The sequence below is a fragment of the Lepidochelys olivacea genome, assembly GCF_965140295.1.
Source record: "Lepidochelys olivacea isolate rLepOli2 genome assembly, chromosome: 28".
Taxonomy (NCBI): domain Eukaryota; kingdom Metazoa; phylum Chordata; order Testudines; family Cheloniidae; genus Lepidochelys; species Lepidochelys olivacea.
In genome coordinates this window covers 5256880-5281233 of record NC_140438.1, presented here as the reverse complement: position 1 = coordinate 5281233, position 24354 = coordinate 5256880, and the positions used below count along the sequence as shown (strand labels likewise).

Here is a 24354-nt window from a genome sequence, read left to right as displayed (position 1 = left end):
AAAATATTAAAATCTACACTGGGCCAATATTCTCTTGTACACTCTTTCTCACACACATTCTCCAACACCAACCTCTGGAGGTTTTCTACCAGAACTCCTTACACTACAGAGGGTAAATTAAATCAAATGAATTTTCAAGGCTAGCCATCATTTCCTGTATGACTAACAAAACAAAAAACAACACAAGTTTCAGTTTTCCAAAATAATTCAGATTATCACACAATTAGTCTCTTGCTCTTTAACCAATAATTTCACTTATAATTTCATTTTCACTGGTAACAACAACATATTCAAAGATCACAAATTCTTTTCACATATGTTAGTCCTGGTCTAGAGTACATGATTATTTCGGAATTAGCCAAGTTACTTCAAAATAAAACTGATTCCGTCCACACCAAAACCAGTTTTTTGATTTAAAGGGCTCTGTACTCCGATTTCTGTACTCCACCTTGGCAAGTGGAGTAGCGTTAAAATAGAGATCGCAGTTCCGGGTTACAGGTACTGTGGACACAATTCGATGTTATTGGCCTCCAGGAGCTATCCCAGAATGCTCCCTTGTGATCGTTCTGCACAACACTCTGAACTCCGATGCACTAGCCAGGTAGGCAGTAAAAGCCCTGGGAACTTTTGAATTTCCTGTTTGGTCACCATCAGCACAGGTGACCATCAGCATGGTCTACCATCACAGGCGACCATGCAGAGTCCACCATCTCAAGAGACCACACAGTCCCGGATTCACAGATGAGCTCCAGCATGTTCCGAACGGGAGGTACTGGATCTCATTACATGTTGGAGAGATGAATCTGTTATGGCAGAACTATGTTCCAAAAAAAAGAAATGCAAATACATACACTAAAGTCTCCAGGGCCATGATGGAAAGAGGCTACTCCAGGGCCACAGAGCAGTGTCGAACAAAAATCAAAGAGTTCAGGCAAGTGTACCAAAAAGCCAGAGATGCGAACGGGCGCTCTGGGTCACAGTCCCACACATGCCATTTCTACCGTGAGCTGCATGCAGTTATGGGGAGTGACGCCACCACTATCCGTGGATGCTTGCAAGGGGGGAGTTGCACGGAGGGAGGATGATGACAGCACAAAGGCGGCAAGTGGGGAATCCATTTTCCCCCCAGCCAGGAACTATTCTTAACACTGGAGCCAATAGCCTCCCCCCACTCCCAAGGCAGGCTCCCGGACCATGACCCTGGAGAAGACACTTCTGGTGAGCGAAAGCTTGATCAGAGCCACGTGGTGGGGGGTGAGGAGGAAACCCAGCGACGCTGGGCTGTTTGTGTTTAGTTTAAAGGGCTCATCCCTGCACAGAGCCTCATCAGAGCCACGCGGTGGGCAGGAGGGTGTTGTGTGAAGCGATCATCCCAGAGAGCCTGCAGGCCCTCCTTTTATATGACAAACCCACCAGGCATTGCTTGCTATGGGAAAGGGGGCCCAGCAGTTTGAAAGCATTGAAAGGAATGCGGAAGAAGCAGAACCCCGCATGCCCCATGGCTGCCTGCAAGCTGAACTCTGTTGCCCGGCCGCGTGTGATGGTTTACTCACACCAAAGTGGCAGGCACTTCAGTATAAGAGGCAAAATGCGACCTTGTACAGAAAGAACATGTGCCGTGTACTATGAATTGCCTGTTTCACTGAGAGTGTCCCCTTTGTTCTCTAAAATGTATCTTTTAAAATACTGCCCTCCCTTTTTCTCCTCCCACAGGTGCAAATGTTTCAACATGGCCCCATCTACTCCGTCCCAGAGGCTGGTCCAGATTAGAAGGTGGAAAAAACAAATTTGGGATGACATGTTTGCCGAGCTCATGCAGTCCTCTGGCACTGATAGGGCCCAGCTGAATGTGTGGAGGTAAACAATTGCAGAGTCCTGTAAATCATTACATGAATATGAAGAGAGGAGGGATGTGCGCGATGAGAGCAGGCAGGATGCTATGGTCAAGTTCATGGGGGAGCAAACTGACATGCTCTGCTGTATGGTGGATGTAATGTGGGGAAGGCAGCAAAACCACACACTGTTGCTGCAGCCCCTGAATAAACACCCTCCCTCCTCACCAAGTTCCATAGCCTCCTCACCCAGACGCCCAAGAACATGTGGGGGGGGGGGGGGGCTACGGGGACCCACACTCAACCCCAGAGGATTGAGCAGAAAGCTGGCATAGCCAAAATTTTGATTTGGTTTCTGGACTTATCCTTCCCTCCTCCTCCACCCCCCTAACCCAATACCCGCCCCAGCCTACCTTCTTATTTCTCTCAGTGTTTTGTGTAACAAATAATAAAGAATGTTTTTTAAACAATTGTGACTTTACTTCCTTTCATATATGGGGGGGGGGGTAACTTCAAGAGAAACAAACACAACCGTCACACCGTAACCCGGCCAGTCATGAAAGTGTTTTTCAAAGCTTCTCTGATGTGCGGCATGCCCTGCTGCACTCTTCTAAATGCCCTGTTGTCTGGCTGTGCAAAAGTGGCCGCCAGGTGTGTTGCCTCAACCTCCCACCCCACCAGAAACGTCTCCCCCTTACTCTCACAGATATTGTGGAGCACACCACAAGCAGCAATTACAATTGGAATATTGGTTATGCTGGATCTAACCGAGTCAGTAAACTGCACCAGCGCACTTTCAAACGTTCAAAAGCACACTCTACCACCGTTCTGCACTTGCTCAGCCTATAGTTGAACAGCTTCTTACCACTGTCCAGGGTGCCTGTGTATGGCTTCATGAGCCATGGCATTAAGCAGTAGGCTGGGTCCGCGAGGATAACTATAGGCATTTCAACATCCCCAACCGTAATTTTCTGGTCAAAACTGCAGTGGAGACCTGAGCGGGCTCCATGCTTGCCACGCTGTGGCGCCTGCACAGGTAATCCTGAAAAAAGGGCGCGAAACATAGGAGAGCAGAGTAGCAGTGGAAGAGATGCTGTTCAGTTCACGATAGCCAAAAAAAGGCAGAAAATGGTTCTCTTCTGTAGCTTTCATGGAGGCAGGAGCCCAGGACAGACAACATGGAGAAGCTCAGCAGTGCAGCAAGAGCGGGAGAGCTTTCACGTAGGGAGGAGTGACTGATGAGACACACCCAGAAACACCTGAGAGAATGTTTTTGTCCCATCATGCATTGGGAGCTTAATCCGGAATTCCAATGGGCATCGGGGACTGTGGGATAGCTACCCACAGTGCACCGCTCTGATATTCGATGCTAGCCTCATTACTTTGGATGCACTCTGCCAAATTCACGTGCTTTAGTTAGGACACAGAAGACTGAATGTATAAAATCACTTCCAAAAATTCAAATAGAATAATTTCAAAATAATTTTGTACTGTAGACGTACCCTTAGTTTTCTTTTAATCCCCACTTCCAACAACTGAACCTTGGCTCAAATTGTGGCTTGTCCCAATGTAGGTCCCAACCACTTCTGTGAGTTCATATATCTCAGGATCTTCTGCAATGTATGTTGGTGGAAGGGGTGTCCTATGTAGGAATGTTTGCATCATGAGGAAAAATACCTCTCTTTTCACACTTTTTATTCTTTCAAAGTAGGAGGAGGTGGAGAAATGAGGTGAATGCATAAAACAAGAAAAAATGTCCAGTCTACACTAAAGACATTTACCGGTATAACTATATTGCTCAGGGGTGTGAAAAATCCACCCAGCTAAGCAATGTAGTTACACAGCCCTAATCCCCTGTGTACATAGCGCTACATCAGCAGGAGAGTTTCTCCTGCCAACATAGTCACCGCCGCTTGCGGGGGCTGGACTAACGAAGTCTGATGGGAGAGATCTCTCCCATTGGCTTAGAGCATCCCTAATAGCAGTGCTAGACCAGCACAGTTATATGGGTGTATCTGCGCCAACATCAGCTTTATTGTGTAGCCGTAACATCAGACACGAAACCATAGTACCAGGACTCAACATGTGTGGATCCAGAAGTCTGAAATTGGAGCCTGACACATTCATTGCCTCATTGGTTACCATCCTTTCTACAGCCTGAAAGTCCTTGTTAACCAATCAGGCATCCACAGGGAAGGACTGTCCTACGAAGCACTCTCTCTTGGGATCCAAACAGTGAAGGGTGATTGTTCTCAAACTAACAATGGCATCCTTTGAAGCTTGTGGCACCTGAGAGACTAACAAACTTATTAGAGCATAAGCTTTCGTGAGCTACAGCTCACTTCATCGGACGCATACCGATGAATTGAGCTGTAGCTCATGAAAGCTTATGCTCTAATAAATTTGTCAGTCTCTCAGGTGCCACAAATACTCCTTTTATTTTTATGGATGCAAACTAACATGGCTGCTACTCTGAATCCTTTGGAACTGTAATCAGTGATATTGAACTAAGAAGGGAAGTTGTGCAAACAAGTTTCTGGGTCATTGGTCATCATAGCTTCCTTTACTGAGGTGGAAAGCAAGAATTGAGTGTGTACTTTTTCAACCCCAAATCCTTGCCCTTTTTAGGGTAAATTTACACTTCTCTGAAGTAGAATCCTTTATGAAACCACTCTAAATATCAGCAGTGTTAGTGAGCAATGACTTCCTGAAAAATGCCCAGCTGTTCTTTAACTTGGTAGCACAGTTCCAGGAAAGGGACAGGACACAGGGCTAGATCAGAATCTCTGTTAGCTACTAGAGCTAGAGTTTCTATTCAAAAATAGCTATTTTTCTGCAGCTATTAGATTTCCCACACTGATTTCATTTTATACACCTTTTTGGCACCTACAAAGGATAAATTCAACAAAAATCCCACTACTATTTCCTCAACATCTGCATCATGAAGGGGAGCATTCCCCATACCATAGGATTAGCTAGGGGAGATCTTCTGTAGGGCCTGGGTTACAAATGCTTGGGGAACCAAATACAAGGGCATTTTGCCTAGTTCCAAATCACTTACCAGGGAATTCTCTCACCAGATCATCTGAGATAATATTGCCTTAAACAACTGAACTACACTGTGATCATATGCACTTTCTTCTGTTAGTTGGGGTTCTGCTGTTGTTCACCATTTCTGAGTGGAGATTTTAAATCACGGCTGTTTCTTTCTTCGCATGTCCAGTAAAATGGAGAGTTCTCTAATGTTGACAAAACTGCACTTGAACTTTCTCCATGTCATCATGGAGGGACAGGGAAAAAGCAAAGTTGAACTGAGAAATGACTACTTTAGCCAATGGTCATTTGTCTTAAATTCTCCAATAAATCTGAGCTACAGCCTATCAAACTGAACTAATATCCAATTGGGTGACCAGACAGCCTTCAGGAAAGATAGAAATCCACATCACAGAGAGATAGAATACATGAAAATGAAAGTTTCAAGTGAAATTCCAAAGCAGGTTACCTCTGATTATTCAGAATCAGGACAAGAGATTCTCCCATTACATTCTCCTGATCCATTCAAACCTGCTTCACTCAGCACTGTCTCAAGAGTCAGTTATGCTATTTACAAAATTTTTAGTAACCTAGCATCCCTCATAATGGGGGACAAAACAGCCCCCTTGCCAGAAGTGGCTTTACCAATTGATGGAACCTGGGATTTAAACTCCAAATGATCACACTGTGTTTAGGATCCATTTAAAGTCCCCTTGCAGGTCTTTGACACTTTCATCTCCAGTCATAGAGACTGATATAGTATTAAAGAAGTCAAAGCATCATCTCCAAGCACAGACAGCTGAGAACACTTCATCACATGACACTTACAGAAGCGGATGGATAGAATGTGATGAAAATAAACTCTGCCTGGCTCAGCCAAAAGGTAACAGTTCTGTAGAGATGGGGAAGGAGGGAATCTGAGTCACCCCATATCCTTCCAGTGTCACAGAGGGTGAAATGACACTTCTTTTCCTGCCCCTGTTCCTCTTCATTTGAATAGAATTTAAAAGTTCCCAATAAAACTGCTCTTCAGCAGAACCCAGAGCAACGTGAGAACAACTGGCAATGATACAAGTTGCATCACTGGTAACTCTAACAATAACATTGCAATAGGAGGAATGGCATAAACGTGATGCTCCCTGGTAGGAAGGGCACACTCAAATTATTCATGGGAGAATGGAATTGATAGGACAAATGGGTCCACCTCAAAGAGGGTGAACTGCAAAAGGCTAAAATGGGCCACGCATCTGGACAAGCTGAGGGATAACGGTGCTGCAAACAGTTCAAACAGCTTTAAAAAAAGTTACAATGTGGGAATCAGGAAAAGTAAAGTATTGACAGCCCTAGAGGTTTTTATGGTCTTGATCCCCACTGCAGATTCTCTGATGGATAATATGTGCTGAGTAGGAAGAGAAGGTTTTCCCACACTCACAGCACTGATAGGGCCTCTCCCGTGTGTGGATTCTCTGATGGTGAAAAAGGCCTGATCTGTGAGTGAAGCTTTTCCCACACTCACGGCATTCATAGGGCCTGTCCCCTGTGTGGATTCTCTGATGTTCAGAAAGGGCTGAGGTGTTAGTGAAGCTTTTCCCACACTCACTGCATTCAAAGGGCCTCTCTCCGGTGTGGATTCTCTGATGCCTAATAAGGTGTGAGCTGCAATTGAAGGTTTTCCCACACTCACGGCATTGATAGGGCCTCTCCCCCGTGTGGATTCTCTGATGCTCAAAAAGGCCTGATCTGTGAGTGAAGTTTTTCCCACACTCACTGCAGTCATAGGGCCTCTCCCCTGTGTGGATTCTCTGATGTCTAGAAAGGGCTGATCTCTGAGTGAAGTTTTTCCCACACTCGCTGCATTCGTAGGGCCTCTCCCCTGTGTGGATTCTCTGATGTCTAGAAAGGGCTGACCTGTGAGTGAAGTTTTTCCCACACTCGCTGCATCCGTAGGGCCTCTCCCCAGTGTGGATTCTCTGATGTTCAGAAAGGGCTGAGCTGTTAGTGAAGTTTTCCCCACACTCACTGCATCCGTAGGGCCTCTCTCCAGTGTGGATTCTCTGATGCCTAATGAGGTGCGAGCTGCGATTAAAGGTTTTCCTACACTCACGGCATTGATAGGGCCTCTCCTCTGTGTGGATTCTCTGATGGTGAAAAAGGCCTGATCTGTGAGTGAAGTTTTTTCCACACTCACGGCAGTCATAGGGCCTCTCCCCTGTGTGGATTCTCTGATGCCTAACAAGGTGTGAGCTGCAATTGAAGGTTTGCCCACACTCACGGCATTCATAGGGCCTCTCCCCCGTGTGGATTCTCTGATGCTCAAAAAGGCCTGATCTGTGAGTGAAGTTTTTTCCACACTCACGGCAGTCATAGGGCCTCTCCCCCGTGTGGATTCTCTGATGTCCAGAAAGTGCTGAGCTGCTAGTGAAGGTTTTCCCACACTCACGGCATTTATACGGCCTCTCCCCAGTGTGGATTCTCTGATGTCTAGAATGGGCTGATCTGTGAGTGAAGCTTTTCCCACACTCACTGCACTCATAGGGCCTCTCCCCTGTGTGGATTCTCTGATGTTCAGAAAGGGCTGAGCTGTTAGTGAAGCATTTCCCACACTCACAGCATTCATAGGGCCTCTCCCCTGTGTGGATTCTCTCATGACTAATAAGGTGCGAGCTGCGATTGAAGGTTTTCCCGCACTCACTGCATTCATAGGGCCTCTCCCCTGTGTGGATTCTCTCATGCTTTAGAAGGGCTGAGTAGTCACATAAGTTTTTTCCACACTCAGTGCATGTATTTTTTCTCTTTCCCTTGAGGATTTCCTGCTGTGTTGTGGTTTCCTTGAGGTGCTTCTGAGTTCCGTGACAGGAAATACATTCACCCACTTCCTCCCCTGGCTGGTTTCCCTGCTTTCTTTCTGGTCTGTGCTGAATCTCACAGGATTTTTCCTGGTCATGTCTCCTGGACACGTTCCTTTCCAATCTTTGTGATAGTGCTCTGTGTTTATCCACTTGCTCAGCATCTTCCTGCTGAGAATTCTGCTCCTCTTTCTCACATGCCATCGCATCACCTCCTGTGATAGAGACAGAAACCTCAAACAGGGATGGAAAGGGGAAGGCCAAACCAAAACAAGTGCTGGAGAGAAGTCAAGTAAAAATCAGGAACTGAACTCCCCCAAACTCTTCTCCCAAATAGGAGAGAGGAGGGGATGAATTGGGCCTTCACATCACATCCAAATTCACAGGGGGAAATAGAGGAAGCTGTGGCCTGGTGTCTGCTAGAATCTACAGGAAGCCATGAGCTATAGTTACCCTGAGGAAATGACCCCTGCTTGCGACAATAACGAACTGAGAGACCTCCCAAGGGCTTTGTAGGGCATCCCAGATGTTTCCTTCAGGCACTTACAGATTCTGATTTGGTTTAAATGTTTCCTCACCTACGCAGGGAGCTCTCAGGATCTGTCTTTCCTGTGAACCCTGGAGCTCTGAGACCCATGACTCTTCCCCTTGTTCCAGCTGGGAGATCATATCAGGTTTGGAAACTGGAAACCCTGCTCAGATGAAAGAAAAGAAAGGAGTTCAGTTGATTTCATAAGACTGTCATAAAAAACATTCTATTAATTTAACTATAGTACTTAGTGTGACCTTGTGTGCCTCTGATAGTCCTCACTGAAAATACTAAAGTCAGGGCAGGCTGAAAAAGGGAGAGCAGATGCTCTGAAAACTGGTGGTTAACAATGAAGTTAAACTCACTGACCAGTCACAAACTGTGCTTGTGATTCCCCCACACTGGTTATTGAGAATCTGAAAAAAGAAATCACACAGCCCCGTTTATTGCATTCCAGTTCTCTGACTCCCAATCAGCACCTAGGTCCAGTACAGTGAGAGGTTATTTAAAACCTCTGTGCACACAGGCAAAATGTTCTTCTGACCCCAAAGGGTCAGCCACATTACCAGGTCAGTATAGATTTGGAACTTACCCAAAATTCCATCCTTCCAGCCAGTGCTTTAGCATTTAAACTAAAGGTTTATTGTAAAAGAAAGACAGAAAGAAAGTTGTTAAATGGGAAAGCAGATACGTTCAGAAATCTCTGTATCTGGTTCTTCACAGTATTGGTGAGTTGCTGGCTTGAAAGTCCATCTGGAACACATCCACATCATTCAGTCTTTTTGTTCAAGGCTTCAGTTTGTAGAGAAGTTGCTCCAGAGGTAAGAAGAGGGATTTTCTCTTCAATCCAGAAAATCCAGATGCAGCTTCCCTTTATAGTCCTTTTGCCATGTGGCTTGTACTTCTTTTGTCCCAATCACAAGCTTCACAGCACATGGCATGGAAAAGCCTTGGAGTTCTCACTACACAGGCATACCCCTGCATGTCTTGCGGACTCAATAGGTGTATCCCCTTGGTCCTTTCCATGTGCTCATAGTACAGCTGATGACCCTGGATGGGCCATCGAACAGGCTAGGCAGTGCTGATGCCAATATGTCTGGATGTGTCATCCGGAAACACTGCACAAGTCTGGAAATACAGATATACCCTACATAGCTATATCTCACAATACAAAGGTGATACGAAGATAGATACAAAATCACCATACTTGGAAAATCATAGCATTTTCACTGACACCTTACATGGCATATCTAGCACGATTTATCGCAATTTTATCATATTGGTATTAATAGTAAAATAATAATAATATAAAGTGTCTCACAATTCCAGTGTCCCAATAAACCAGTGAATTCCCAGGACCAGCTCCCCAGGTCCTTGAAGATGCCGAACACTCTGCTTATGAGGGATTGAAATACCCACATATCTGCTGGGAATAGACAGACACTGTGTCAGTCTGTACCCCTATGTCCACTCTTCTACAAAATTATGACCAATTTTGTACATAGTATTTGTTGGGTATTGGTTTTCATAACCATCTGTCCCCATAATGAGTGGCACTGGTGATGATACTGGGAAATGGGAGTTCTCTAAGGGAATTGATTGTGTGACTTGTGGTTAGCCAGTGGGGTAAAACCAAAGTCTTCTCAGTCTGGCTGGTTTGGTTTGCCTTAGAGGTGGAAAAACCCCAGTCCTGGGCTCTAACTGCCCTGCTTTAAGCAATTTGTCCTGAATTGGCACTTGCAGTTGGATCCCATCACAACCAGCATCGTTACAGTGGCGTAGTCATGCTTGGATCCACAGAACCAGGTCAGTTAAGCTTTGGATCAGAACCCCACGCTATCCAAATTTGAATTTTCGTATTGAGAGGTTGGTTGGTTAAAGACCAGTTGCAATGGGTGAGCAAAGAGCATATGAGGGCCTTGACAAAAAAGCCCTTGAAGATTTGTGTTCAGAAAAGGGGATAAGCTTTACAAAGAAGCTACAAATCAAGAACTGAGATATCTGTTAATGGCCAGTGATCAGGAGGAAGGAGCACAGTCCTTACCTGATGCTAAAGAAGCTGCCCTGAGAGACAGCCTGCAGTTGGAACATGAACAAAAATGGACAGAAATTTGAATGAGAAGCAAGCCTTGGCCCAACTGGAAAAAGAAGCTTCTGAAAGACAGAAGGAAAGGCTGGCTGCTAAGGAGAGGGTCCGCCAGATGCAACAAGAAACTGACAAGACTTCAGCTCCAAGTCAAAAAGCAATGGAAGAACAGCAGAAATTGTATCCTCTTTAAAGTCCAGGATATAACAGTGTTGGTGTGTTGTATAACTCTGAGCAATTGTCTGGGTGTAACCAAACGTACCCCAACTCTGCCACCTTTTATGTAAATGCTGTTACTGTGAGTTCAGTAGAGGGTGGCCCCATAAATTGTGCCAATGCTCTGTATGGGAGTGGTGGTGAAAAATTCAGAGAGAGTGTAGAAGTCAATGGTAAAAGCTATTTAGGGCAAATTATGGCTTTTAACATCACTCTTGTTAAAGCAGATCTAGTCAAAGAGGAAGATTACTTCCAAATCAGAGTGTGAATGTTGTTGTCCTCTGTGAGTTTACTGTAAGTGTGCCTTTAGCCAGAATCCACCTTGAATGGAATGGTACTAAGCATGAAGTTGTAGCTCATGTAAGGAAATTATTGCCTAAGGATCTTTTGATTGGGGAAAATATTAAAGCTTTGTTCAGTCCAAGTAGCCAGTCACAGGAAAGGATTGATTTTAAACCTGTGTCTATTATGGGCAATGATTTGACTGGGCAGGGTTTCTCCAAATGTTTGGCCTGAGGAAAAGAGCTGTTTGTCTGTGAATGAAGTTTCTGAATGTCTGTCGAATGTCTCAGAAGTGAATCTGGAATTAGATCAAGCACCGAAAGAACTCATTGGTCTGGACAATGTTTCTCAGGAACAGATTAAAGTGGATGGTCAGGTTGAAGCCCTAATTGAGGAAGGAAAGGGTAGATTTTTTATGGGCGATGGATTGTTGGCTAGTACAGCTTGTAAAAGTGAACCTGAAAAGGGTAACTGTGATTTGCTGGAAGTAGCTCAGTATAGTGAGAAGAGCAGCAGGTTATCTGTTGGGAGTGGCAATGTGCCTGGTAAGGAAAATTTGGATGAGCCTAGGCAGCCTTATGAGCTGATGGCTTTGTCTAGTCAGCAGTTTGGGAAAGCGAGGAGAATGGAAGATGAGTGTCCCTATACCTTACCTGTTACCTGTGTGGAGAAGTGAGACAGTGAAGGAAATGTGCCTGTGTCTGTCAGGGGTATTGACTTGCCTATGGAGGGAGCTACCCCGGTCTCCAAGCAGTTGTCTGTGACCAGCCTTGTGTGCTGGGACCAGGGGAAAGAGATCCCAAGCTGTGTGTCTGGTAAAGGAGAATGTGTCTCCAGCTCTTCTTTATCTGTGGAGCAGAAAGAAGGTTCCTTTCAGCCTGTGATGGTTGAGAATAGTGCAGTTGTCTCAAAGTTGGTTCTGGATTCAACTAAAGCCCAGGAAGGGAATGGTCCTAAGTTTGGGTCTGCTCGGGAGAATGGCCCTGTAACTAGGATGCATCCAGTTAGTGTCCTAGCAAAATCCCAGAGACCAGACAATTCTGGTGCTTGTATTTTGCCTGTTGCTAGTGTGTTGCTGGGAAAGGGTGGAGCAACTCTGTCTGATCAGGGTGAGATCCTAGCCAGGGCACAAGGAGAGCAGAAAGGTGATTTGATTGTGTTACCTACTGATTGTGTGGAAACTTGCAGCAAGAAGGAAAAGATTCCTGAACTTGTGTGTGGCAAAGAGAAGGAGAATACCTCTAACTTTTTATCTCGGAAGTCTATAAGTTTGCCTGAAAGGGGATTGTGTAGGAATCCGCCTGATGGGCCAGAAGTGATTCTGGATGTAAGTGAGACCCAGAAAGAGTCTGTTGTTGCTCAGGAAAGTGTTCCTTTAGAGCAAGCCCTCGGCCAAGAGGGTAAGGGCAGAATTTCTGTGAAGGGTGAATTGTTGCATAGAAAAGCCCCGAGGGAAAGGAATCCTTATGGCAGTCTTTGCAAGCAGTTTACTGCAACTGAAGGGCGTGAAAGTGATCAAGAACGTTTCAGTTCCTAACAGCCAGAAATTTTCTGTTGTGAATGGATACACTGACTTTCCTTTTGAAAGATCCAGTGTGGATAGCTTTGAGAAGGTCTCAGATGGAGTGAAAGCTGTTAAGAAAGTTGAACAGTCCTATAACCAAGTGGCTGTGTTTGGCCAGCTTGTTGAGGAGACACAGTTGTTGAGAGAGGAATGTCTCCAGGTAGATTCTGTAAGTGAACAGTGTGTGTCTCAGGTTCAGAGGGAAGACTGGGTAGCTGAGTCTGCAGAGCAGATCAGCTGTGAAGTTAATCTCTCGAGAATGCAGGGGATGGCAGGTATACTCTCATCTCTAGACACTTTCGATAGGACTTGTATTCTCTCAGTGGAGTTAACTTCTGATTCCATGTGGCAGCGCAGGTTGGTAAGGGAAGGAAAAGAGAACTTTGTGTCTAGCTTGTTAGGGAAAATGGATGGTTTCTCTTTAAGACAGAGTCCAGCCTTAGGATTGGTAGCAGTGAAGGATCTGAAAACTGGTGAACAGGCTCCTGTCTGTCTGAATGCAAATTACCTGACTGACTGGGAGAAGAAAGACTTGCTAATAGATCGAGGGACGTGATCGTTCCCCTCTATTCGACACTGGTGAGGCCTCATCTGGAGTACTGTGACCAGTTTTGGGCCCCACACTACAAAAAGGATGTGGAAAAATTGGAAAGAGTCCAGCGGAAGGCAACAAAAATGATGAGGGGACTGGAACACATGACTTATGAGGAGAGGCTGAGGGAACTGGGGATGTTTAGTCTACGGAAGAGAAGAATGAGGGGGGATTTGATAGCTGCTTTCAACTACCTGAAAGGGGGTTCCAAAGAGGATGGCTCTAGACTGTCCTCAGTGGTAGCAGATGACAGAACAAGGAGTAATGGTCTCAAGTTGCAGTGGGGGAGATTTAGGTTGGATATTAGGAAAAACTTTTTCACTACGAGGGTGGTGAAACACTGGAATGCGTTACCTAGGGAGGTGGTGGAATCTCCTTCCTTAAAAGTTTTTAAGGTCAGGCTTGACAAAGCCCTGGCTGGGATGATTTAGTTGGGGATCAGTCCTGCTTTGAGCAGGGGGTTGGACTAGATGACCTCCTGAGGTCCCTTCCAACCCTGATATTCTATGATTCTGTTAGCAAAGAGAGCCCACCCTAGCAGCCAGTGAATTCTGTTAAGCAAGAGAAATCAGGGTTTGATTCTTCAGGACAAGGAGGAAAGGAGACTTTATTTTGAAAAGGGAAGCCACAGGCTAACCCTAAAAGGCCCAAACCCCAATGGTATTGAGCGAAAGGTGTGGCATGACAAAAATGATTGAAAATGGACACTTGCAATGAATTTGTTGTTACTGCTAATGGTACTTCTTGTAACTGATGTGTTGCTATTACCAAAAGCTCTAAAAATGTACAATGTGCCTAATCTTTTGGAAAATCCCTTGAATATGTTAAAAGTGATGCAGAAGATCACATTTTATGTTAAAAGGCCTGGTTATATGGATGTTTCACAGATAATGCCTGTAAAAAGTCTTGGAACTTTTCAGAGAGGAAAAGACATTCCAAATTTGATGTGCTGTATGAAAGGAGAAACTGAGGCACCTTACCATATTGCTTTCACAGCTAAATGCCAAGATTTCTATAATATGGACAACATTAATATCTACATTGACTTGATCTTAATTGGGTTTCAAACATTTGCCAGAGCTTGTATGGTTAAAGTAGGTATGTTCTCATGGCAAGATCACATGAGACATACAGGAACCATGCTGCAAGAGCAGATCCAATCCACTATTGTTCTAACCAAGTTTTACCTTGAGTTTGTAAAGAGATTCAATCATATTATTGAACATGACTTTGATAAACCATTTCTGTTATACACCAATACTTGCTGTAGTAAGACAGAACCAAGGATGGCAAGCTCTTGGGATGCAGTCAGTGATGTTTGTGTCATCCCTTCCTGCATCAATTTTGTGTTGGGGGTGTCATGTTATTGACTTGAACTGGGAGCATATAGATCATTGTTGCAACCAAGGTCCTGTAGTAGCATCAAATCTTATATAGAGGGGGTCAAATGAGGTGTCTAAGACAAGGTTATGGTTTGCTGATTATGATTATGCGGTCTATGTGTGTGTATCATTTTTGTAGTTGAAGTTATAAATAATGGCTCTATACTGTCTGTAGTTCAAACTCGTGCTGGGCTTCTGGGAAACACTCCAGACAAGTTGGTGTCAGCTCTGCCTAGCCTACTTGATGGCCCATTAAGGGCCATCAGCGATACACCTGACCCATTGAGAGAAGGAAGACACGCCTTGCAACTCAGCAAGGTATGCAGGGACATGCCTATGGACAGAACTCTGAGGGTTTTCCAGGCCATGTGATGGACAGCTTGTCTTTGGGACAAAGAAAGACAGACCACACAGCAAGAGACTATAAAGAGCTGCTGCAGCTCCCCCATCTGGTCTTCAATCCTGCTTCTGACCTGTGGAGGGACTTTGCTACACTGAAGCTTTGAACCAAGGACTGAAAGACCCATCCCAGCTGGGGATGTTCTCCAGAGACTTGATTTGAATCTGCAGTTTATTCTATCACTGCTACAAGCCTGAACCAAGAACTTGGCCATCACTGGATGTCATTGATTCCACATAACCAGTTCTAGCTCTCATCTCTATCTTTTTCCTTTTATGAATAACCCTTTAGATTTTAGATTCTAAAGGATGGGCAACAGTGGGATTTGTGGGTAAGATCTGATTTGTAGATTGTCCTGGGTCTGGGGCTTGGTCCTTTGGGATCGAGGGAACCTTTTTTCTTTTACTGGGGTATTGATTTTCATAACCATTCGTCCCCATAATGAGGGGTACTGGTAGGGATACTGGGAAACTGGAGTGTCTAAGGGAATTGCTTGTGTGACTTGTGGTTAGCCAGTGGGGTAAAACCAAAGTCCTCTCTGTCTGGCTGGTTGGGTTTGCCTTGGTGTGCCCAGAAACCCCAGCCTGGGGCTGTGACTGCCCTGCTTGAAGCAATTTGTCCTGAATTGGCCCCTCTCGGATGGGTCCCGCCCGAACCAGCCTCGTTACAGGGGGGAAAAACGGGAACATTGTTCACTCAGGGGAGGAGGCAGGGCCAGGGATTTGGAGACGGAGTCGGGGCAGGGACTTTGGGGAAGGGGTTGGAATGGGGGCGGGGCAGGGATGGAGTCACGGTGGGGCCGGGGGCAGAGGGGGGTTGAGCACCCACCAGCGCCAGAAGAAGTTGGCGGCTATGCCCAAGCCACCACAGCACACCATCTTGGCCAGAAAGGAGCCCACTCGGAGTCACCATTGCTTATTTCCTTCCACCCAGAACCCCGCTTCTTCTCCTGGGCTGCAAGTATCCATCTCTGGGCTGCCAAGAGACAGTCACAGGATTCTACCTCGCAGCGGCCAACTCCACCTCCCCCGGCTTTGGCAGAACGAATGGTGGCGCACGACTAACCCTACTTAGCCGCACAGAGGCACTTAGCTTCTATCCTGCCTTCCTCAGCGTGACTTTCCTCTTTCGCCCCATTCCTGCCTCCCTTCCTCCTTTGGCAACTCACGCCAAGGAGGGCGGCTGGAAGAGCCAGACTTCATAGGCCACACTCCCAGGGCAGAGGAGACCAAGCCACAAGACTCCAAAAGGTGACTGGCCTAGACCCTCAAGCTTTCCCAGACTGATGCCAAGGTGCTTTCTCTGCCGGTGTCACCACTCTCTGTCATGCGGGGGTTGGGGTTATGCCAGAAACAGGCCAGTGGCAGAAGGAGGAGAGCCTTACTGGACACCTGGTAGATGCAGATACTTTCCCCTCTTCTTAACCAGCACTAATACCAGGCCAGGCTGTGGCTGGGAAGAGTGTGAGAGAGAGAGCAGCGGGTTTCCCCTACTGTTTCCAGCTCTCTTTTTCTTGACTAGTTTCTCCTCTGCATCAACTTGCTCTCTTTCTTTGTGAGCCTGGCTAGCTCGGTTGGTAGTGCATCAGACTTCAATTTGAGGGTCCAGGGTTCAAGTCCCTGGTCAGGTGATGAATTCTTCACCAAGTTCTTAAGGTCTCTCTCTTAAGTCCTGTTTAACATTACTTTTTCTCTTCAGGATTTTGCCTTTGCTAAGAAGGGCCTTTTGTGTGTGGGATTGAAGAGGCAACTTCCTGACATGCCATCTTTCCTCGCAGGCTGGAGGAATAAAGGCCTCTGGGCATATAGCAGGTTCCTCCCAGATGGCTGCATTCTCACCTGGTGGAGGTGGAAGCTCTGTCTCCTTGCCTCTGTTTCTGCCTTCACCTGAATGTGATGATCCGGCTGCCCGGTCTGAGACAGGATGTGAGGAATGTTTGCAGTGTTAGATGCTCACCCAGCACTTGGCTTTCCTTCGAGGAAGTGGGGAGCAGGGTGGGGCTCAGGCCCCCAGTTGGAGAGAGGTGCAGGTCTTGGGGCTGCTGGCCAGGACCTCGAAGAGTGTGAGATTTCCGTGAGAGGAGTGGAATTGGAGGAGGAGTACGTGTCTGCAGTGCCTTGGAGGAGGTCTGTGCCTCTCCCAGGCAGAAGGTATTTGTGAGTTTCCAGTCCCTAAGAGGCTTGGGTCCAGCCCAGCACTGGGGCCTGAATCGTCATGAGACCAGCGGTGAGGAGAGTGCAGAATTGGTGGAACTAGGGAGTGGGGCTCCAGGAGCCGCTCACCCCACCTTGGGAGCACTTGTGAGGACTGAACGGTCTTTGGGTACGGGTAGTGGTGGGACCCCAGGGGATGGGGAGCAGCATTCTGGGGGCCATAGGCACCGACTAACTGGTGCTCTGGGGCTGGAGCACCCACTGGCAGCTCCTCCTCCCCCCCCCGCCCTGCTGAGCACAGGGCCCCACTAACGCTAAATCCGCCACTGAGCTTCCTTCTCTGGATACCCCCAGCCAGCATGCAAGGTCACACTGAGTGTCTGTGTGATAAATAACCCTGGGCCAGCAGCTCTGACTCCAGCAGCCTGCTTCTTACACCCCAAGCACATTCCCATTTGGTTGGAGTAGACTCAGGGTTTGAGAGAAGGCCACGAGTAGGAAGCTTCTGTTCGTTATGCTGGACCTAACCCTCAGTTTTACTTGGGCAAACAGGAGATATTTGACACTATGCGGTACTGTTTCTGTGCTCTGTTCCCAAAGTGTTCTGCAGCAGGGGAGGGTCTCTGGTCGTGTGTGTGTCACTGGGGTGATGCTGGAACAGGACAGAGTAGAGATGGCATTGTGGGGTTGATGTAAACCTTAACTCTTCTTTTCCCCTTCCAAGAACCGAGGGCACAGGAATCCTTACCCAGCGAGGTCACATTCTCATAGGTCTCCTGCATGACGTCTCTGTAGAGGACTCTCTGAGTGGGGTCCAGCAGGGCCCACTCTTCCCTGGTGAAATACACAACCACCTCCTCGAAGGTCACTGGCCCCTGAAAGAGCAAGAGTCCAACACTCAGTACCTGCTGCCCCACTCACAGGGAGAGGAGACAATCAAATGAAAGCTCTGGGTGGATCGCAGTCAACAGAGTCCCACCCCCACCATGCACAGAGCATCCTGGAAACCCCAGGGTGAGAGAATGAAGACCAGCAGATCCATCTCTCCCAGCAGATCCATCACACACCTACTAGCCACAGACTGATACAGGAGATGGAGCCCCTAGCAGAGTCCAGGGAGAGCTCCCTGGTCAGAAGCCCAACACCCTCCTCCTTGTGAGGAGCTGGATATGCGAGATGGGAATCTCCCCTAAGTCTGACTAGTGGGTGCCCCTTCATATCTCACAGCAGCCGCTGGTTAGTCAGATCAGGCTTCAGCACTAGGAGTCTGGTCAGTTTTCCCAGCCCCATCTAGGTGGGTTATTTTCTGTTCAACAAATTAGGGCATTTCCACCTCTGAACCTCATGGGTCTGTTCCTAGAATCTAGGCCACTTATTAAACAACTCCCAGCAGGTTTGCCACCCCCTGGCCTCCTCCCTTTCTCCACCCTGTGCATTTCCTGCCCCGCTCCAACCTCCAAACCAGATGGTGCAAACCTTTCCCTCTCCGGTGTATTTGCTGTCCCTCTCCTCCTGCAGGAACCCACCAGCAACCCCCCGATAATCCCTACCTGAACTGGCTCCTCGGCCACCATTTCTCTCCCTTGTCCCATGGGAGGACAGGATGAACTGGAGCGAAACATGGACGTCATTCTGCAGCCTGGCAGGGCGAGAAGGGCAGTTGTGGAGGTTTAGGAACGGGCTTTAGTTCATTTCACAGCACGATTCTCCCAGGCTCTTTCCCTGCAGACAGACACCCTTGAGTCTGCCATGCTGAGAAAAAGTTTGTTCTCTTTGTTACAGTGTAGACCTGGCTCCTCCTGCCAGGCTAAGCCCACAGAGACATTTTTAACCTCCCTTCTCCCTCCCCCCACCCCGTAACAAAGTCTCTGAACACAATGCTAGAAAAAAGCAGAACTAAAGGATTCACTGTGGGGGATTCCCTCAGACACTGACCCCAGGGCAGCCACACCCCAGCAGGAGGGATATGGGGTCAGGAACTGGGTTTTCCTCTGTCTGATCCTCATCTTTTCCACAGGGAAGTGATTCTACCCATGGTGAAGTAATACATCTGTCTGGGCAGATTAGAGATCTGGAAAACGCTCTTGAAACTCTTCTCTCCCACGACCCCTTTCAGTCTCTTTCTCCTATCTCCTCTTCCCTGTCCCCATCTCCCTGCCCATTTGGTCGGAAAGTCCCATTCCCGGGTTGTTTGCTCCCCATGGCTGTATTTGCCCCTGCAATTGCTAATGGGATGAGAAATGGGGGAGGGGGGTGGTCTGTTTGTGTAGAGTCATTTTAAGGCCAGACCCCAGCATTTTCCCTTCATTTCTTTCAGTTACCTGGAGTCTCTGGCTCAGAATTTAGTATTAACTGGGCTCAGGGCTGCCCTAGGGGGCTAGTACCAGCTGGAGAAAGTCATCACCTGGGCTCGGCAGAGAAGAAGCTTTAATTAAGGTCACTTCCCAGCACAGAACCCCTGGTGGGGGAGCAGCAGCTGCTCAGCCTGGTCTCCCAGATCACAATGGAAGCTGCAGCGTCTGACCCAGGAAGCTGAACCCCAATATCCTGAGCGGAGAGGGACAGAGCCTTTGAGCAGCCTTCCCTCCCTTAGCTCCCTAGGGAGAGCAGCTAATGAGAGCCTCTCCTCACAGGGAGAATTGCTAATCTCATTTGCCCCACTGTTCTTCTGGAGTCCCTCCTTGTTTTTCCATGCAGTGGGACTCTGGAGTAACAACGGTCTCAATGAAACCAGATTTCATAAAGAATGAGTCCAAAATGCTGTGGAAGAGATCATTGTGTGGCAATGCTAACCCTCCTCTCACCTCCCTCCCCCCCAAAAATCTTGTCCTAGGTCGGGGGGAAAGGGGGAGATGAATTTTCCCAACAGAACCAAAAGTTCCTGCAGTTTTCGAAAGAGGAGAAAAGCAAAATCTGTTATTTCACACACACTGTTTGATAAGTGGAAAGAAAGTTATCACGGTGACTGGGCGTGGCTGTGGGATGCCTGGCAGTGCTTGGAGCCAGGATTCTGGCACAAGTTCATCAGAGAGAAGGAGCATGGTTAGTAGCAGTCCCCAGAGCCCACAGCCAGGGGCCCCAGACACCCTCCAGCCAGGGTCCCACCAGATATTCCCTGGGGCGCAGCCCCCAGATACCCCAGCCAGGGACCCCAGATACCCCTCAGAGCCCCACCAGCCAGGGAATCCCCACCAGACCATGACTGCCAGGTTGGGAATCCCAAAGAGTTCCCCCCATCAAGATCCCCCAGCAGCCAGGGAGCCCCCCAAAGGGGACTCCTCACTGGGAACTCAGTCCCTCACTGCCTTCCTGGGATTCTCCCACTACCTGCCTAGGACCGCCACCTGCCCTCCAGTAGGATCTGCCATGCCATTTGCCTGGGGCCCCCTCCTCCCCCCAGTGGGACCCCCTGATGCTTTACAGTGGAACCCCTCACTCTGCTTGCCTGGCATCCCCTGACGTAGTTCCGGGGATTCCCCCCCCCCCATGCACTGGGCATGGCAACGATCCCAGGAGCCAGCAGGGGCGGTCCAGACAGCGCCTCTGGCGCAGCACCAGGCACCCTCTAACTCCCTGCCCCGCCTCCCCAAGAGACGCCCACCCCCACTGGTCTGCAGCCACCAGGCCCCCGGCGATACCCACCTCCAGGACCCATAGCCTTAGGGCTGGGCACATCAGAACTACCCCCCGAAACCCCAAATCCTCCAGAACCCACCAACCTGACTAGGGTCCCCCCTGCCCAGCCACCCAGAGGCCTCCCCCTACCACAATGCCCCTTCAGCTCCCGCTGCAATCTCCCCACACAGACACCTGCCCCCCCAGCAACAGTGTTCCCTCAAAGTGTCTGGTAAGTGGATAGAAAGTTATCACCACCCCCTGCTGGCCAGTCACACAGGCAGAGGGAGCTTGGGGGATGCCCCTTGAACAGGAGAATGGAAGGCCTGGAGGGCCAAAATAGGTAAGAAATTTCACTAGCAAGTAATGGCCACCATAAATCCACCCCAGAGGTGGCTACATCTTTGCACTGCAGGAATCAACCCCTCACGGAGACCCTTTGTCATGGGGTTTGGGATACTTCTGGACCCACGCTGCACTCAGAGGGACCTCCTCATCCCGTGCCAGCTGGAGAAAAGAAAAGGGTCCAGCCAACTCTCCTGTTACCAGGTGGGGGCCACTGATCCCCAGTCAGGGGGAGGCCTCTGGCTTTGATGTGTATTAAGTATGTGGCTGGTCTCTTTCATCGGCAAACATTTTAAGAGAGATAAAGGGGGGGAAGAAATGATTCTCAAAGGAGAGGGGAAAGATGATCACTGGGAAATTTAACCCCCTGCAACCTCCAGGATGGAGAAGGACTCAGGGCAACAGGTTCCCTCCAAGGAAGAAGTTGTTGCTGGGATTTAGAAATATGGGGAACTGCCCCAGAAACAAAAGGATTTTTAATTGACATTTCATAATGATGTAGAAAGAGGGAAATCCTGAGAATTGAGATCAGTGTTCAGAAATGAAAGAGAAAGGGTGGAAATCTGAGGGATTTTGGATCCATTTATGCAAATTATAGAGAGGAAAGTGGAAAATGAGAGGGATTTCATAGCAGTCGTTGACAGCAGGTAAAATCTGAGTGTATTTCACATCACTATTTGATAAATGAATGGAGCGGAAATGGGCAACATTGGCAAACATTTTATATCCATATTCAAGAGTCTGAGAAAAGGTGTAAATCCGATTTTTTTTTTTTTTAGTATCTTATAATTAGAGAGAGAGGGAAAAATCTCAGGGCATATTCACTTAGAAATAGACAAGCAGAGAGAAAGCGAGGCAAATGTTTAGGTTATTTTACATCAATCTTTGAGGGTTGCAGAGAAGGTGTGTCACAAACTTTGCAATGGATAACATGAGAGAAAAACGCCAAGATCGGAGGGGATTTTTATGTATTATAGGAGGAGTGGGAAAGGGGGACTGGTTGGCTGGATTTTTAGTGACTGTCCAATAAATAAAGATAAAGTGATGGTCCCCCCCCACACTGCCCCCGTTCACCTGGGCAGCAGGGAGCCCTCTGAGGGGCTGACTGGAGGGGGCGGGGGGGGGGAGCTGGAGGGCTCCCTGGGGGCGGGGAGGGGGCGGCAGTGGGGGATGGGCAGGTGGGGGCTGGGGGCAACGGTGCGGAGTTGGGGGCATCAAGTGGGACTGGGAAGCCGGGATCGGGGGCAGCCCCATGGGGGACACGTCCCCTCCCTTCCCCGCCCCGGCAGAGACCCGGCGTCTCCTCCCACCCCCACGCCGGGGCAGCCAGGTTGGGGGATGGCTCCGGGCTCCAACTTCCCACCGACACCGGGACAAACCGCTGCGGATAAAACGGGGGGGGAGGGAAATCCCGCCCCCCCCCCCACGGGAGGGGAGTTTCAATGGACATGTGAGGAGGAGGCAGAGACGGGGGGGGGGGATCAGGGGAGACCAGAGAGCGGATCAATGGGGGGGTGGGGGGGAGTTTACAACCAGGTGGGAGCTACCGAGAGGGAAAAGGGGAAAACCGGGGGGCATTTGTGCCGGTGGGGGGGGAGGGGATCCAATTAACTCCCCCGCCGCCCCCCACTTCCCCCCCGGGAATTTCCTGGCTGCACAGAGACAGTTCAACCCCCACCCCCCGCAACTCCGGCTTCTCCCCCCAACACCCCCCAAGGGACCCCGCCCGCCGGGCCCCAGTCTCTGCCCCCCCCAATCCCAGCCGTGCCGGGGGCAGAGAGTCACTTTCCTGCCCCCCCCCGCCGCGGGGTCTCCCACTCACCGGGGCGGGGGCGGGCAGAGCCCGGGGGGCGGGTCCCGGCTGCAGAAAGCCCCCCCCCCGGCCGGGCACGGGGGGGTCAATGACGTGCCCCCCCCACCCAGCACAGACCCCAGGGGGGAGCCGCGGCTGCTCAGCCCGGGCTCCCGCCTCACGCGGGGGCAGCAACGGAAGTGACGTTAGAGGGGGGGTCCCCCTCAGGCTCTGGGCATGCGCAGACCGGCGGACGGGCCAGACAGCGCAGGAGCGGCCCCGCGGGGGAGAGGGACTTCCTGACTCTCCCGGCAGCGGAAGTGACGTGATGGGGGGGGGCCCGGCTGCGGAGGCGCGCGGCGGCTCTGCCGGGCTCGTGCGGGGCCGTTGGCGGGTTGTGTGGCTGCCGGCGCTGGGCATGCGCAGAGCGGGGCGGCGGCGGCGCTGCAGCCTCCAGGTACCGGAGCGAGCCCGGGGGGGGGGAGACCTGAGGGAAGGGGGGGAAAATGGCGCAGCCCGGACGTGGCCGGGGAGGGGGGAGAGACGGGGGGGCTGAGATCCCCCCGGATTTACCGCAGCCCCCTCCCCTGGGACCCTCCCCCCCCCGCTCCCGCCCTGCCCCCTTTCCGTCCCCACAGCAGCGAGGGGGGCAGCCGGGGTGACCCCCCCCTCCTCCTCCTCCTCCCCCCCCCTCCTCGCTGAGCCGGGAACCGAACCCGGGGTCGTGCTGGCTTCGAGCTGAACAAAGCGGGCTGCAGCTCGCTCAAAGCTCGCGCCCGAATACATTGGTTCGCCTCTGAGGTGCCCCAAGTCCCTCCTTCTCTTCCCACGTATATATTGCATCACATCAGAGAAACGTAGGGCTGGAGAGGACCTCAAGACGTCGTCAAGTCCAGCTCTCCCGGCCCAGGCAGGACCCAAGTACACGTCGATGATCTGTAGTAGAGTTTTGTCCTGCCTTGTTATTAAAAACTTCCAGGGAAAGAGACTTGGCAGCCGCCCTCTTGGGGCTATTCCAGAGCTCACCCCCCTTAGCTCCGGGGGACACCCACACCGACTCTAGGGGTGAGCGGCTCTGTTGAGCAGGAGTCCCCAGTGGCTGGGCAGCTGGGCAAAGAGACTAAAGCTGGGAGGAGAAACTTCGGCGTGCCCAAGGTCACCCAGTCTGTCTGTGACAGAGCTAGAAATGACAGGTTTCAGAGGAGCAGCCGTGTTAGTCTGTGTTCGCAAAAAGAAAAGGAGGCCTTGTGGCACCTTAGAGACGAACCCATTTATCTGAGCATGAGCTTTCGTGAGCTGCGGCTCACTTATCGTAGAATCATAGACTATCAGGGTTGGAAGGGACCCCAGAAGGTCATCTAGTCCAACCCCCTGCTCGAAGCAGGACCAATCCCCCACTAAATCATCCCAGCCAGGGCTTTGTCAAGCCTGACCTTAAAAACCTCTAAGGAAGGAGATTCCACCACCTCCCTAGGTAACGCATTCCAGTGTTTCACCACCCTCTTAGTGAAAAAGTTTTTCCGAATATCCAGTCTGAACCTCCCCCACTGCAACTTCATCGGATGCATGCCGTGGAAACCGCAGCAGACTTTATTTATACACAGAGAATATGAAACAATACCTCCTCCCACCCCACTGTCCTGCTGGTAATAGCTTATCTAAAGTGGTCATCAGGTGGGCCATTTCC

At 49.5% G+C, this 24354-nt stretch overlaps 1 protein-coding gene across 4 annotated transcripts; it reads right to left on the bottom strand.

The window, feature by feature from the left end:
- Positions 1 to 1713: 1713 nt before the first annotated feature.
- LOC311514156 (uncharacterized protein) lies at positions 1714 to 22851 on the bottom strand. 4 transcript variants are annotated; one of them, XM_084616574.1, is made up of 6 exons: positions 22698 to 22851; positions 18466 to 18554; positions 17664 to 17790; positions 9562 to 9663; positions 8290 to 8403; positions 1714 to 7926 (listed from the first exon to the last, which is right to left on the bottom strand). In XM_084616574.1, the coding sequence occupies exons 2-6, from the start codon at positions 18544 to 18546 to the stop codon at positions 6209 to 6211; spliced, it is 2142 nt and encodes a 713-aa protein (XP_084472700.1). In that variant the 5' UTR covers positions 18547 to 18554; positions 22698 to 22851; the 3' UTR covers positions 1714 to 6208. The 4 variants fall into 4 exon arrangements, with proteins under 4 accessions (XP_084472700.1, XP_084472701.1, XP_084472702.1 ...); XM_084616575.1 differs by lacking the exon at positions 9562 to 9663; XM_084616576.1 differs by lacking the exons at positions 9562 to 9663; positions 18466 to 18554; positions 22698 to 22851 and adding an exon at positions 8833 to 9368 and having other exon boundaries at positions 17664 to 17784.
- Positions 22852 to 24354: the final 1503 nt, after the last annotated feature.

What these genes read in the sequence shown, in the direction of transcription:
- LOC311514156 (XM_084616574.1), bottom strand. Translation starts at nt 18,546, where the DNA reads ATGACGTCCATGTTTCGCTCCAGTTCATCCTGTCCTCCCATGGGACAA. An exon ending in TTTATTGGGACACTGGAATT is followed by an intron (nt 8,404 to 9,561) that starts GTGAGACACTTT and finishes TCATCTGAGCAG; the next exon opens with GGTTTCCAGTTTCCAAACCT. An exon ending in CCTGAGAGCTCCCTGCGTAG is followed by an intron (nt 7,927 to 8,289) that starts GTGAGGAAACAT and finishes TCTCTATCACAG; the next exon opens with GAGGTGATGCGATGGCATGT.